We start from the raw sequence: 11,952 nt of genomic DNA on the forward strand, positions 1-11,952 counted from the left end.
GTTCAGTGTGCGGAGTTTTCCTTGTCCGGCTGCTTTCGGCACTTGCTGTCGCAGACGACATCGGCGTCACGAGTACATGTATGAACAGCTGCATGCTATTGAGAAATCTCAGCTCAACAACAGTCTGGACGAAATTTGCATCGTATTGTCTGTCGGTTCCTTGTGATTGAGTGAACCCACGACGGCTCATGTCCTTGGATCAGCCCGCAACTTTATGAACCGCATCATCGCCCGTCGTCACGACACAGCCCACCACAGCTATGTCCATCCCTGAAAACTCGGCAGAATCAACCCCTGAGCCGAGTCCCTTCGCGGCCTCTGCGGCCTCTCGCAAGCGCAAGCGATCCTCTCCTGCTGGGCCGACGACCCGTGAGTATGGGTTCATGCGTGATACGGGCGAGCACGACACAGCGCGCTTCGTCGGGTCCAGCAGCGGCATTCACTTCATTCGGAATGTGCACATGAGGATCGCGCGGAAGAATGCCCAGACGTCGAGCGCGAGGCCTTTGAGGGAGATGGTTCCTGGGGAGGACGACCAATTGAGGCAGAGGGACGCCCAAGGCAGCACTTCTCTGTGGACAGAGAGCGAGGTCGCAGACTCGGAAAAAGGAGCAAGTTTTGATCAACTTGTGCATTGGTCAAAAAGCTACTTTGAGACATGGCATCCGATACTGCCATTCTTACATGGGCCTGATGTTCTGAGAATCTTCGAGGCTGTCAGTGAGTCTGGCCTCTCGTCGCTGGACAGGTATGACGGTGTAATCCTCCGGTCCATCTTTTCCATCTCGCTGGCAGACAGTCGCCAGAGCGCGCCCTTTCAGGACAAGATACCCCGAGAACTAGTATACAAGTCTGTGGACCATGCAGTGATGTGCTCTCAGTTTGCGCTCCAGCAGCCCGCATCCATACGAGCGACGCAGGCAGCACTGAGCGTCCAGCTCTTTTTGATCTCATTTCTCTGCCTCAACGCCGCATCTAGGCTCGGTGGCTTGCTGGTCAAGATGGCTTTTCACCTGGGACTACATCGATGTCCGACACGATATCCCTTCTTCACTGCAGAAGAGGCGGCCAGGCGACGAAGAGTGTTCTGGTGCTTATACTGTTGCGAGAGGTTCCTCTCACAGTCGCTCGGCTTGCCTCTGGATATACGAGACGATGATGTCGACGTTTGCTACCCAGGTGAGGAACATCACGGCGTGAGTACGGCGAGCGACGACGGGGACCAGCGTCTGCGGCTTTTGGCGTACATGTCAAAGCACGCTCGCATCCGTGGTCTGATCCTGGAGCTGAGGAACAAGTCGATACCTGTCCGACACGACACGCCTGAGCGGTCGATAGCTGTGCAGACAGAACTCGCGAAATGGGCGAATGAAATTCAGGATACCGTCGAGGCAGGCGATACTATGGACGACCCAGATTCTGCATCTATATCATTGTCGTCACACATATCCTCTGGACATCGCTTGATCCTCCTTCTGTCCAAGTACGAGTCGACGATCTCTCTCAACCGGCCAATGATGGCTTCCGACCCATCGACGCCTCATTGGGGCGCGGCGATGCAGTCCTGTATATCGGCAGCGAAGAGCATATGCATCACAATGAAGCGCCATCTCCATCAACACCAGGCCGAGGGCAATAGGTTGACAGTGCCGATGCTCTGGCCTGCTTACATCTGGGCCGCGTGGATCAGCGCGTTTGTACTTGCCTTTGCAGCTTTTGAGCAACAAATGCCCATGGAGAGTGCGCTGAGGTGAGTCGTCTGTTTGCAGATACTGTCATTTTCTCACAAATCGTAGACACATTGAGTCCAGCAAAGAGGTTTTGCGACATCTCGCGGCAAGAAACACGTCATGGCCGGAGTATTGCCTGTCCGCCATCGACGAGTTGACATCGGCCGTTGAGGAGCTCTCCCAGACATCGAGGGAGAGTTTCCCTCGGAGCACAGTCTACTCAGCAGTGCTAGAATCGCATGGGACCGGCCGTGCCTCGAGGAGTCAAACCGCTCACGGCGAGGATGGCCAAGTCGATACGCCTACAACAGGCTCAACTGTTGATCGAGGACACGCACACGCCGCAATGAGTCGCCCGACGGCGCCACCAGTTGTGATCTCGTCGGTAGGCGCTCACAATCCTCCCGGCTCGTCTCTGGACCAGGACGCGTACTATCGTCGACGATCAGATCGCGCACCGGCAAGCTCAAACCGCGCTTCTTCTTACCCTCATGCACAGCAGCCGATCCCACCACCGAGACCTTCGTGGCCATCGACCCTGGGGCCGATGGATGGTCTGGGAGTTGACAACATTGATGCGGCACCCGGTGATGGGGCCCAAGAGTCGATGATGTGGTATGACCAGTTGTTCGATAGCTCATTCGGTGTGGTGGACAATCCGTTCCTGGCCACGGCACCCTTTGATGCTTCGGGGGAGACAAATTGGTTCCCGGGATGACCAGAATGCCATCACACTGGTTGCTGAACTGCGATCATGTTGGCCTTTACTGAGCAGCCGAAAGTGCCATGTCGTGAGGACTGGAGTGGAGCGGGAACAAACCTCGTATTATCGACAACGCGATCAGCGGCCCAGCAAATAGCGTCGATCAGCTCATCCAACAGGAACAGCCGCCTACCTTGCGGTCAATTGCATTTAACGTTAGCCTTAAAGGGTGGCATCCAACTCCCCCGCGCTGAGTCGAGTGCCATGTGGATTGCGAGTCAGACTTGTTGGTGAGACACGATCAGACATGTTGGTGATTCCGTGCGGGGAACATTGGATCAATTGCAGGTACGTAGTACGTCCATGGTATGATGACATGCCAAGACTTGGTAAAATGGAGTCAAACGTTGCTCACGGTCCACGGAAGCATGAATTATGAAGGGTGTTGAAACTTGATGCGATTTGCAGTGCGGAATGGAAACATCTCACTGATTTTGCAGCGATCTCGAAGATCCTGAGCCAGCCGCCTTGAAACCGAAGGTACAGGAGTTCTCTGAACCCAGGATCAATGATGACATGCGAATTGCGATGGTAGCCTTAAAATTACCCGTAATAACGAACAGTGGCGCATCCAACACGCAAAAGGGCCCCCCCAGAATCCCCTACTGGACCATGCCGAGCACCGAAAACGAGAAAAGTCTTGGAAGCTGGCTGACCGGACCTCGTAATTACTCGCAGCCCGGACCAAGGCCATCGTGATGAGCTGGATGGGCCCCAATTCCACCCTTTCCTTTGCAACTTCTCTTGAAATAACGTCGCCCCGTTGAGTAATCTTTGTTGGACCCGCGCAGTGGTGAACTGAATTCGCAGCTTGATTCCCCCAGTAATGCGAATCGGATCGGCATCACGCAAGGTTCAGCTTCGACCCGTCCACCTTGCGCGTAATCGTACCTTACCTCGCCCTATTGCTTACTTTCATTGATACTCGGGCTGTGCTCTGGCATCTGTCGACATATCTCATCCAATTGCCTGCTCTCGTCCATTTTAGACACACCCATCCGCTCGTTGCCAAGCTGCGTACCTACGCACGTCACAAGGATAAACCGACTTCACGACGACAAGGACCTCACCCACGAGTCACGACGCCGCCTGTCGACATTGACCCATGGCTTCTCTTCTCTGCACAGAATCTCTTCATTCATGATGCGTCCCTTCGCAGGGCCGTGGCGCACGCTCACAGCGCTGCTGGCTGTAGCTGGACCAGCACGTCTGGCAGTGGCGTACGACTTGGACCCCAACTCGACAGGTGAGCCCTCCCCGCGAAGAACCTCGCTCTATGGTTGACAAGCTGATGACCATTCCCAGAGTCCGTGACGTCTATCGCTAAAAACATGGCGGACGACCTGCTTTCATTCTACAAGGGCGACGAACCAGGGCAAACACCAGGGCTGCCACCAGATCCTTACTTCTGGTGGATGGGCGGTGCCATGATGGGTGCCTTGGTAGAATATTGGTACTACACCAAGGACGATTCATACGTCGAGACCACCAAAAGGGGACTCCTCTTCCAAGTCGGCAAATACGACGACTACATGCCTGACAATCAGACCCTCACAGAGGGCAACGACGATCAAGGCTTCTGGGCCGCCGCGGTGATGAGCGCAGCCGAGTACAACTTTCCCGAGGGCAGAGATGACCAGCCGTCGTGGCTCGGCTTGGCCCAAGCGGTATTCAACACACAAGCCGCTCGATGGGACGACGCCCATTGCGGCGGTGGCCTCCGATGGCAGATCTACAACTGGAACAAGGGCTGGGACTACAAGAACTCCATCTCGCAGGGCACATTCTTCTCGCTGGCCGCCCGCCTCGCCCTCTACACTGGCAACGACACGTATGCCGACTGGGCCACCAAGACGTGGGACTGGATGATCGATCTGGAGTTCATCGACAAGTGGTGGTATGTCTACGACGGCGCACACATCCCGAACAACTGCACAGAGATTGTGCCGTGGCAGTTCACGTACAACTCTGGTGCCTTTATCCTGGGCGCGGCGGCCATGTACAATTACACCGAGTCGGACGAGTGGAAGGGGCGCTTGGACGGGCTTCTCGAGGGCGCCAAGGTCTTCTTCCGCGGTCCGAATAACGATATCATGCAGGAGGTTGCCTGCGAGCCTGTCGATCGCTGCAACGTCGACCAAAAGTCCTTCAAGGCATATCTAGCCCGATGGATGGCCGCCACGATACAGTGGTATCCCGACTCGTACGATCGCCTCTCGCCCCTGCTCCGGGCCTCTGCTGTGGCCGCGGCCGCGCAGTGCACCGGCGGCGCGAACAAACGAATGTGCGGTTCGAAATGGAGCACTCAGAAGAACGACGGGAGTGAGGGGATCGGCCAGCAAATGTCCGCCATGGAGATCACGCTGTCGTGCATGATCACGAAGCGCGACCCCATCTTGACGAGCGACACGGGCGGCACGAGCGAGGGCGATCCTGGCGCGGGCGGGAGTGAGATCGGACGGAGTCGCAATGGCGAGCCGCCCAAGAAGGACTACCCGCCCATGACGGCGGGCCAACGAGCTGGCGCGGCGATCCTTACCACTATCGTCATTGGACTTCTTCTGCTGGGCATCTTCTGGCTGTGGCTGGACGAGACGTCGGACAAGGGACCTCTGGACCAGATCCGTGGTCTGCCGTCCAGTGCCGCTGCGGCTGCTGCCATGGTGCCGATCGCGGGCGCGGCATCGTCTTCTCGAGAGTCGCAGTTCATGTCCGAAAAAGGCCCCGGGGTTCAGACGGCCGCTGAGGCTGGTACGACGCCGGTGGAAGAGCCTGTGCCCGGGGTCGCTGCACCCGCAGAGGTGAAGAGGTCGAGTGTCGCGAGGCATTCCCGAAGAGCGTCTAATATGCCTCTCGGCTGGCCTCACAACCCTTCGATCCGGTGGAGCGTTGCCGAGCCGGGACACAGCGGGCAATCGTCATCGAGAGAGTCAACGAGGGGGACAGACGACGATGAGATTCGACCAGCAGCTCCGGCCCATTGAGGCGGACGGCTGGTTCTGCGAACATGTACAGCAACAAGGGATGGGTGCATATTGCGATTTGCTGGGAGCTCATAGAGACTTGGCTATCTCACAGGCGTTGGGGCGCATATTTGACTGAAATGGCATTGGTATATGGACATTCTTCTAATAGGAGAAATAAAAACGCAAGGCGTTTTCCTTTTCTTATCTTGGGCAGCCAGATGCTTCCTCACTGACGGCCATACGTCGCTTTGACGCCCTCGGCCTCACTGTCCAGATACTCCTCGAAACTGACGGGCTCCATGCCCCACTCAGCCATCCTTTTCCTCGCCTTGTCGACGTTGACAAGCTGCGCCATGTTGCGCATCGCCTGCTGTCCTGCCACGAAAGGGTTGCTCGCCTTGGTGGCCTCGACCTCCTCCTCAGACAGTGACTCCATCCTGAGCTCCCGGCCTGCCTTGCTCGACAACACAGCGAACATCTCCTTGAGAGTGAGCGTCTCGTCTGCATACGTGAGTGTCTTCTGGCCAAGGGACACCGGCTCCTGCAGAGCCCTGGCGGCGACACGTCCAATGGTCTGTGTCGAGATGAGAGGCAGCTTGTCATCCTCCCGCAGCGCCGTCTTCCACACACCTGTTTCCGCCAGGCCAAGGACCTGCCGTTGGGCAAAGGGGTCAATGTAATTGGCCATGAAGTTGGCAGGGCGCAAGATGGTGTAGTTGAGGCCGCTCTCCTTCACAGCCTTCTCCAAGTCGGCCTTGGTGGTGAGGATCTTGCCCAGCATGCTGTCTTGCTGGACGCCCAGGGCGGCCAGGTTGTCGACGTAGACGCCACTGGAGAGGACGACGTGGGGGACCGCGTGCGTCTTGCAATGGGCGAGTGTCGTGTTGGCGGAGCGGAGGTTGGCGCTCCAGTCGTTGAAGTCAGGCATAAAGTTCATAAAGACGGCATCAGAGCCCTTGACGCCCTCCTCGATGGCGGCCGCGTTGTCCCAGTCGCCTTTGATCAGGGTGACGCCTTGCTTTTGAAAGGCTTGAGCCTTGGGGGACGTGGGATCGCGGCAGAGGGCAACGATGGTGGGAGGCGTGGGCTGGTCGAGGAGATACCGGGCTGTGGCAGAGCCCTGCAGGCCCGTGATGTTGTTGAGGAAGAAGGTTGGCATGGTGGATGGTAGGTGGTGTCTTGTTAGATGCTGCTTAGATAGGGGTGGTTTTGATGTTGTTGGGAGGTTGAAAGAAACTACCATCAGCTCGCTTGAAGATCCTTGTTTTTATACAACTTCTCGAGTCTCCCCTGCGTACCCCATTCGTTTACTAACATGCCTTCGCGGAGTTCCGTCGATAGACAAGACCTCGAAGCATCATTAGCGCTTATACACATACGTTTGCCTGTTTGGGAAAGACTTGAAGCGGACATAAATAGCCCGCCCCGGCGCCACCAAAATCAGTATATCAGGAGCCATCGCAATGACTGCTTTAATTTGGCAGTCTCTGGGCGGAACTCCGCCTGGCCCACCTCTCCTTGACTCTTTGAGATTCAAGTCCCCGAATCCATAATCTCACCCATCTCAGCAACATGTCCTCCGAATCTGTGTCACGATCACATCTTACCATACCCGGCTGGCAGCGGTCATGTCCATGACAGCCAGGGAGCGCGGAAATCCGCCGGCCAGGCAAAAGTCCTGCGCGGCATGCATCAAGGCCAAGCGACGCTGCGACGCCGGTACTCCGGCGTGCGCTCGAGTACGTACCCTTTCTTACACAGTTCGCATTAATCACTGACTGACTACAAAGTGCGTCCAACGAGGCATCCCGTGTGAGATGCCCTCACGCAGCCGTCCAGCTCGAAGGATGGGGGCAAGCATCGTCCCACCCAGCCCAATCGCTAGCCCACGAGCCAGCATGCCCGAGTATAGCTGCGCGAGTGAATCATTGTTTTTCGATACACTGCCTTGTACATCTGCGGCAGATTTATTTCCCGATTTCCTCCCAGCTACGTTTGGTATTTCCCCGGAAAGCACGAACATAGGTACACAGGACCTCGTCTATCAGCCCTCCACGCTCACCGCGCCCACGAGAAGGGAGTTGGGTCCCCTTCCGGAGGGCGCGAGGCGAAAGCTTCAGTACCCCATTGAGCTGGTCAAGACGGTCCCGAGGATGATGGTGGAAGAACTTCAGACGCCTTGGTGTCACCCAAAGGTGTATGAGGACGAGATGCCACGGGCAATGCAAGGTGTGTGTCTCCTGAACTTCGTCGATGCCCATCAGCAAGCACGCTCTGAAGACCAAGCCCCTAATCATCGCAGATGCATACTCATGCTGTGCCATGTATCTGTCCAAGAACAGGGTCAACACCCCGCTCATACTTCGCAACATTGACGCCAAGGTCAACGAGCTCCTGGCACAGCCTGATCCCACCACGCCATTGGCTTCCTTGGCCCATACACAAGCACTCCTGCTGTACCACATCATACGAATATTCGACGGCGATATTTCTTCCAGGGCAGAAGCCGAGCGCACACAGAATGCGCTGGAGGACTCGGCGTTGAACCTGGTGGCCCACGTCGACCACGTCGATCCCTTGGCCGGGAAAGAGACCCGTCTGCGGCTGTTCCCCATGGCACCGACGATAGCATTTTGGAAGTCGTGGATCTTCAGCGAGTCAGCGAGACGGACGCTGCTCTTCACCATGTTCCTCCTCCAGGCCTACCGGATCCTGGCCGGTCTCCCGGTGGCACCGTGCGACGGCAAGCTGGGGCTGAGTCACTCCTTCACGCTGTCCGCGCCCCTGTGGCACGCTGAGTCGGCTGTCGATTTCGCAAAGCAGTGGGAGAGGACGGGTCACTTTGTGATCAGGGACGGGGGTATTGATGTGATTGTCAGGGAGGCGGCGGCGGAGGATGTGGATTTCTTTGGGCGGGTGATTCTGACGAGTGTCCTGGGCGTGGATGAGGCCGAGGGCTGGTTCGCCAGTAAGGGAGGTGACCTGTGGGCGGGCTGTCCGTTGGGGAAGACACAGCATGGGTGTTTCTTCTGATGAACCTGTTCTTGACTGGTCGCTTGGATCTGGGCATTTTCTTGCTGCGGATGTGAGAGCACGTCAAGTGTGACTGGCGCCCGTATGGTTAGGTCCCATGAATGGGGTAGCCTGCGACGGGCTCGCGGCACAATAGAGCTGGAAGATTTGGCGTGAATGCCCTCTGAAAAGTAAGAAGCTCGTTCTGCCCATGCTTATGATTATTCTGCAGGCCCTCAACACTGATTTGTTACGCTGCTAGTTTTGGACCGCGATCTTGATGCTCTACTGCGGAAAAGGCCAATGTTTACGTTGATCCCACACGAAATGTATTGTACCTTCTGCGCTATGATCTCTAAATATAATCTTATTTCTATCTTTGTAGAAAACAAGAATCTCTAGTCCAGTCCCAATTATGTGTCGGCGTTGTTCATATTGGCCATACTAGTAGTCCCGGGTAGGCGCCTGCCCCTGCTACGTGTTGGCCCGATTAGATAAGGATTTAATGGTCAAGTCTCAGGGTACGATTGCCAACGTGCAGTTCAATACAACAGCCCCACGATTCTGCAACCAAACCATCGCAGACAAGCTGGGAATTCCGAGCTTCTTCGCTCATTCATCCGGAGCTGGGAAAACCCCCGCAAACATGTCATTGTCACGGCTGCACACGAATGTTCCCCGTGCGAATGAGGATGGCGGGTCCCTTCTCTCTCCTAACGGTTACGACGATGATGCCTCTTCCGTCCACTCCCGAAGCGAGCAAGACACCGATAGCGATGACGATCAACTACAAGCACGCGCGCGGAATAGTCGCGAGCTACGCGCCCGAGATAGAATGGTGCTCATGGAAGACGAAGAGATAGAAGGCTTGGTCACGGATACTCGGAAGAAACAAGAGCGCTCCCGGAGAGGCTCAGGGCTTAACGTCCCAAACCCACTCAAGATGATACAGCGCCGAGGGAGCAACGCTTCGATCAACAGCTCGGCTGAGGACCTCAACGACGTCAAGCGGCAGACCCGACGAGCCCGGCGCAAGCAAAAGAAGGCAAGGCTGATGGAGAGCGCACAGCATGGAGAGGACGGCGAGCTCATGTACGAGATGGAAGAGGGTGGAGTGAAGGAGGGCAGCTCGACAGGCGACAGCAGCGAGCGCGAGGATAGCGACCAAATCGATCGACGGCGAATGGGCCTAGTCGCAGATGCCAGAGCAAGAAAGGGCCGTAGTTGGCGGCGGTGGCTGTTCATCCACAGCTTGATCGCCATTGGTTTCGCGATTCTGGTGCTTATGGCCTGGAAGCTGTCAAGGAACAGGAAGAGCCTCGCAAAGCAGGACTTTGTGAGCAATGGAACGGCGCTGTTTGCGCCCACGACCATCATCATCAGCCTGGACGGTTTCAGGGCGGATTTCCTACAGCGGGACATTACGCCCAGATTAAACGCTTTCATCAAGGAGGGCGTGTCGCCAAAGTACATGCTTCCATCTTTCCCATCGGTTACCTTCCCGAACCACTACACATTGGCAACAGGTCTCTACCCCGAGAGCCATGGTGTGGTGGGCAACACATTCTGGGACCCCGAGCTGTCCGCCGAATTCTACTACACCGACCCGGAGCGCAGCCTCGATCCCAAGTGGTGGGGCGGCGAGCCCTTCTGGGTGACTGCTGAGAGGCAAGGCATCCGCACAGCTGTGCACATGTGGCCCGGCAGCGAAGCTGGCATTCTCGACGTCGCGCCAAGCTTTCTCGACAAGTTCAACGGCAAGGAGCCTCTCGAGAACAAGGTGTCGCGCATCCTGGAGTTCCTGGACAAACCTGGCAAGGAAGACAAAGCAGCAATGGTTGCGGAGATGCGACCACAGGTTGTTGCAGCCTACGTCCCCAACGTCGATTCACACGGTCATAAATACGGCCCCAACAGCACCGAGATTATGGAGACTATTAGCAAGGCCGATACGATGCTCGAGCAGATCTTTCACGGTCTGGAAGATCGCAATCTGACGGATATTGTCAATGTTATCGTGGTGTCTGACCACGGGATGGCCACTACTGACACATCACGCCTGATTCAGCTAGAGGACCTCATCGACACTTCAAAGATTGAGCATATTGATGGCTGGCCATTGTATGGCTTGCGACCGTACAAATCGGAAGACTTGAAACCACTGTATGACCAACTCGTCGAGAAGGCAAAGTCGAACGAGAACTACGAAGTCTACCTTCGCGACGAGAACATGCCCGAGAGGTATCATTTCTCCAAGAACGACCGCATTGCTCCATTGTGGATTGTGCCCAAGACTGGCTGGGCGATCGTGACAAAGGAGGAGTTTGACGTCGAAAAGGCCAAGGCCGACGGTACCGTATACCATCCCCGTGGTCTACACGGCTACGACCACGAGCACCCCTTGATGCGAGCCATCTTTGTCGCACGTGGCCCAGCGTTTCCTCATCCAGCGAACAGCGAAATTGAGGTCTTCCGTAAGTTCTACCCCATTCTTTCCGTGAGAACAGGAGTCTGACGGTCTTCTGCAGAGAACATTGAAGTGTACAATATGCTGTGCGACTCAGTCGGTATGGAACCGAGGCCAAATAATGGAACACTGCGCTTGCCCCTGAAGCCGGTTGGCACGCACAAGCCCGAAGATACGCCCGAGGTGCCCGAGGACCCTGTCCCGCAGACGCCTACAGCTGCCGAGGCGACCGAAGAGTCACGACCTACCCTGCCTGGAGAAGCATCGCCCTCCCCCGGCCCATCTGATCAGGAAGGGGGTGAAGAGGGAGGACATGAAGAGGAAGAAGGCGGGGATAAGACGGACAGCAAAGATGGCGACACGAATAACGATCAAGATAAGGACACGGGCGGTGATGAGAAGGGAGAGGATGGGATCAAGGGCCTCTGGCACTGGTTCACTGATACGGTGGGCGACGTCTGGGACTCCATCACCGGGTCATAGGTGCCTTGGGAGGTTCGCACGTGTCCGCATGAATCATTTTTCCTCAGCACGGAGTTTGGAGTATTATAAACCGGCTACACTTAATATCTATTTGATTTCTTGGAGAAAGAACAATGCATTTTACGTTTGGGGCTGCGCCATCTCAGCTTGTAGATCTTCAGGACCTGGCCGCAATGGTTGATCCTGCCTGGATCATGCCACGTCCTCGTCCATAGGTTTCGTCTTGTTTCTGACAGAGCCAATACCACAGCATGTACACGGTAAAAGCATGGAGACGGATCATCTCATATGTTCTTACCATCTACACTTCCGTCCCTTGAGCGACTTCTGGATGTATTCCAACTGAAAAGCCTGAATTCCAAATGTTTTCTCTATACAATTTGGAGGTGCGTTTAATGTCTTGATTGTCATTGACAATCTCTCAATTACGGTGCTAATACGTACCTGGTAGCTTGAAGTTAGGCGTGGCCCGTCACCCGTGTGGCTTGTACTTTACGTGCTCCGAGGTTCTGTGGCCCAGAATTGGGGCCA

General features: G+C 56.0%; 5 protein-coding genes across 5 annotated transcripts; 4 read left to right on the forward strand and 1 right to left on the reverse strand.

Moving 5' to 3' along the window:
* The first annotated feature begins 1 nt into the window (after position 1).
* On the forward strand, positions 2 to 2,552 carry F5Z01DRAFT_201730 (fungal-specific transcription factor domain-containing protein). Its single transcript, XM_046258095.1, has 2 exons — positions 2 to 1,750; positions 1,797 to 2,552. The coding sequence occupies exons 1-2, from the start codon at positions 261 to 263 to the stop codon at positions 2,446 to 2,448; spliced, it is 2,142 nt and encodes a 713-aa protein (XP_046122475.1). The 5' UTR covers positions 2 to 260; the 3' UTR covers positions 2,449 to 2,552.
* Positions 2,553 to 3,410: 858 nt separating this feature from the next.
* On the forward strand, positions 3,411 to 5,581 carry F5Z01DRAFT_201733 (family 76 glycosyl hydrolase). The gene is made up of 2 exons (XM_046258096.1): positions 3,411 to 3,739; positions 3,799 to 5,581. Exons 1-2 carry the CDS (start codon positions 3,634 to 3,636, stop codon positions 5,475 to 5,477), a joined length of 1,785 nt encoding a protein of 594 aa, XP_046122476.1. The 5' UTR covers positions 3,411 to 3,633; the 3' UTR covers positions 5,478 to 5,581.
* Positions 5,582 to 5,685: 104 nt separating this feature from the next.
* F5Z01DRAFT_632629 (uncharacterized protein) lies at positions 5,686 to 6,618 on the reverse strand (the record flags this gene model as incomplete). The annotated part of the gene is made up of 1 exon (XM_046261870.1): positions 5,686 to 6,618. One exon carries the CDS (start codon positions 6,616 to 6,618, stop codon positions 5,686 to 5,688), a length of 933 nt encoding a protein of 310 aa, XP_046122477.1.
* A 277-nt stretch (positions 6,619 to 6,895) lies between these two features.
* On the forward strand, positions 6,896 to 8,600 carry F5Z01DRAFT_201798 (uncharacterized protein). Its single transcript, XM_046258097.1, has 3 exons — positions 6,896 to 7,198; positions 7,250 to 7,688; positions 7,762 to 8,600. The coding sequence occupies exons 1-3, from the start codon at positions 7,088 to 7,090 to the stop codon at positions 8,490 to 8,492; spliced, it is 1,281 nt and encodes a 426-aa protein (XP_046122478.1). The 5' UTR covers positions 6,896 to 7,087; the 3' UTR covers positions 8,493 to 8,600.
* Positions 8,601 to 9,011: 411 nt separating this feature from the next.
* F5Z01DRAFT_201971 (alkaline-phosphatase-like protein) lies at positions 9,012 to 11,790 on the forward strand. Its single transcript, XM_046258098.1, has 2 exons — positions 9,012 to 10,945; positions 11,000 to 11,790. The coding sequence occupies exons 1-2, from the start codon at positions 9,118 to 9,120 to the stop codon at positions 11,419 to 11,421; spliced, it is 2,250 nt and encodes a 749-aa protein (XP_046122479.1). The 5' UTR covers positions 9,012 to 9,117; the 3' UTR covers positions 11,422 to 11,790.
* The last annotated feature ends 162 nt before the right edge of the window (positions 11,791 to 11,952 follow it).

Source organism: Emericellopsis atlantica (genome assembly GCF_019669845.1).
Source record: "Emericellopsis atlantica unplaced genomic scaffold F5Z01scaffold_2, whole genome shotgun sequence".
In the NCBI taxonomy this organism is placed as follows: domain Eukaryota; kingdom Fungi; phylum Ascomycota; class Sordariomycetes; order Hypocreales; family Bionectriaceae; genus Emericellopsis; species Emericellopsis atlantica.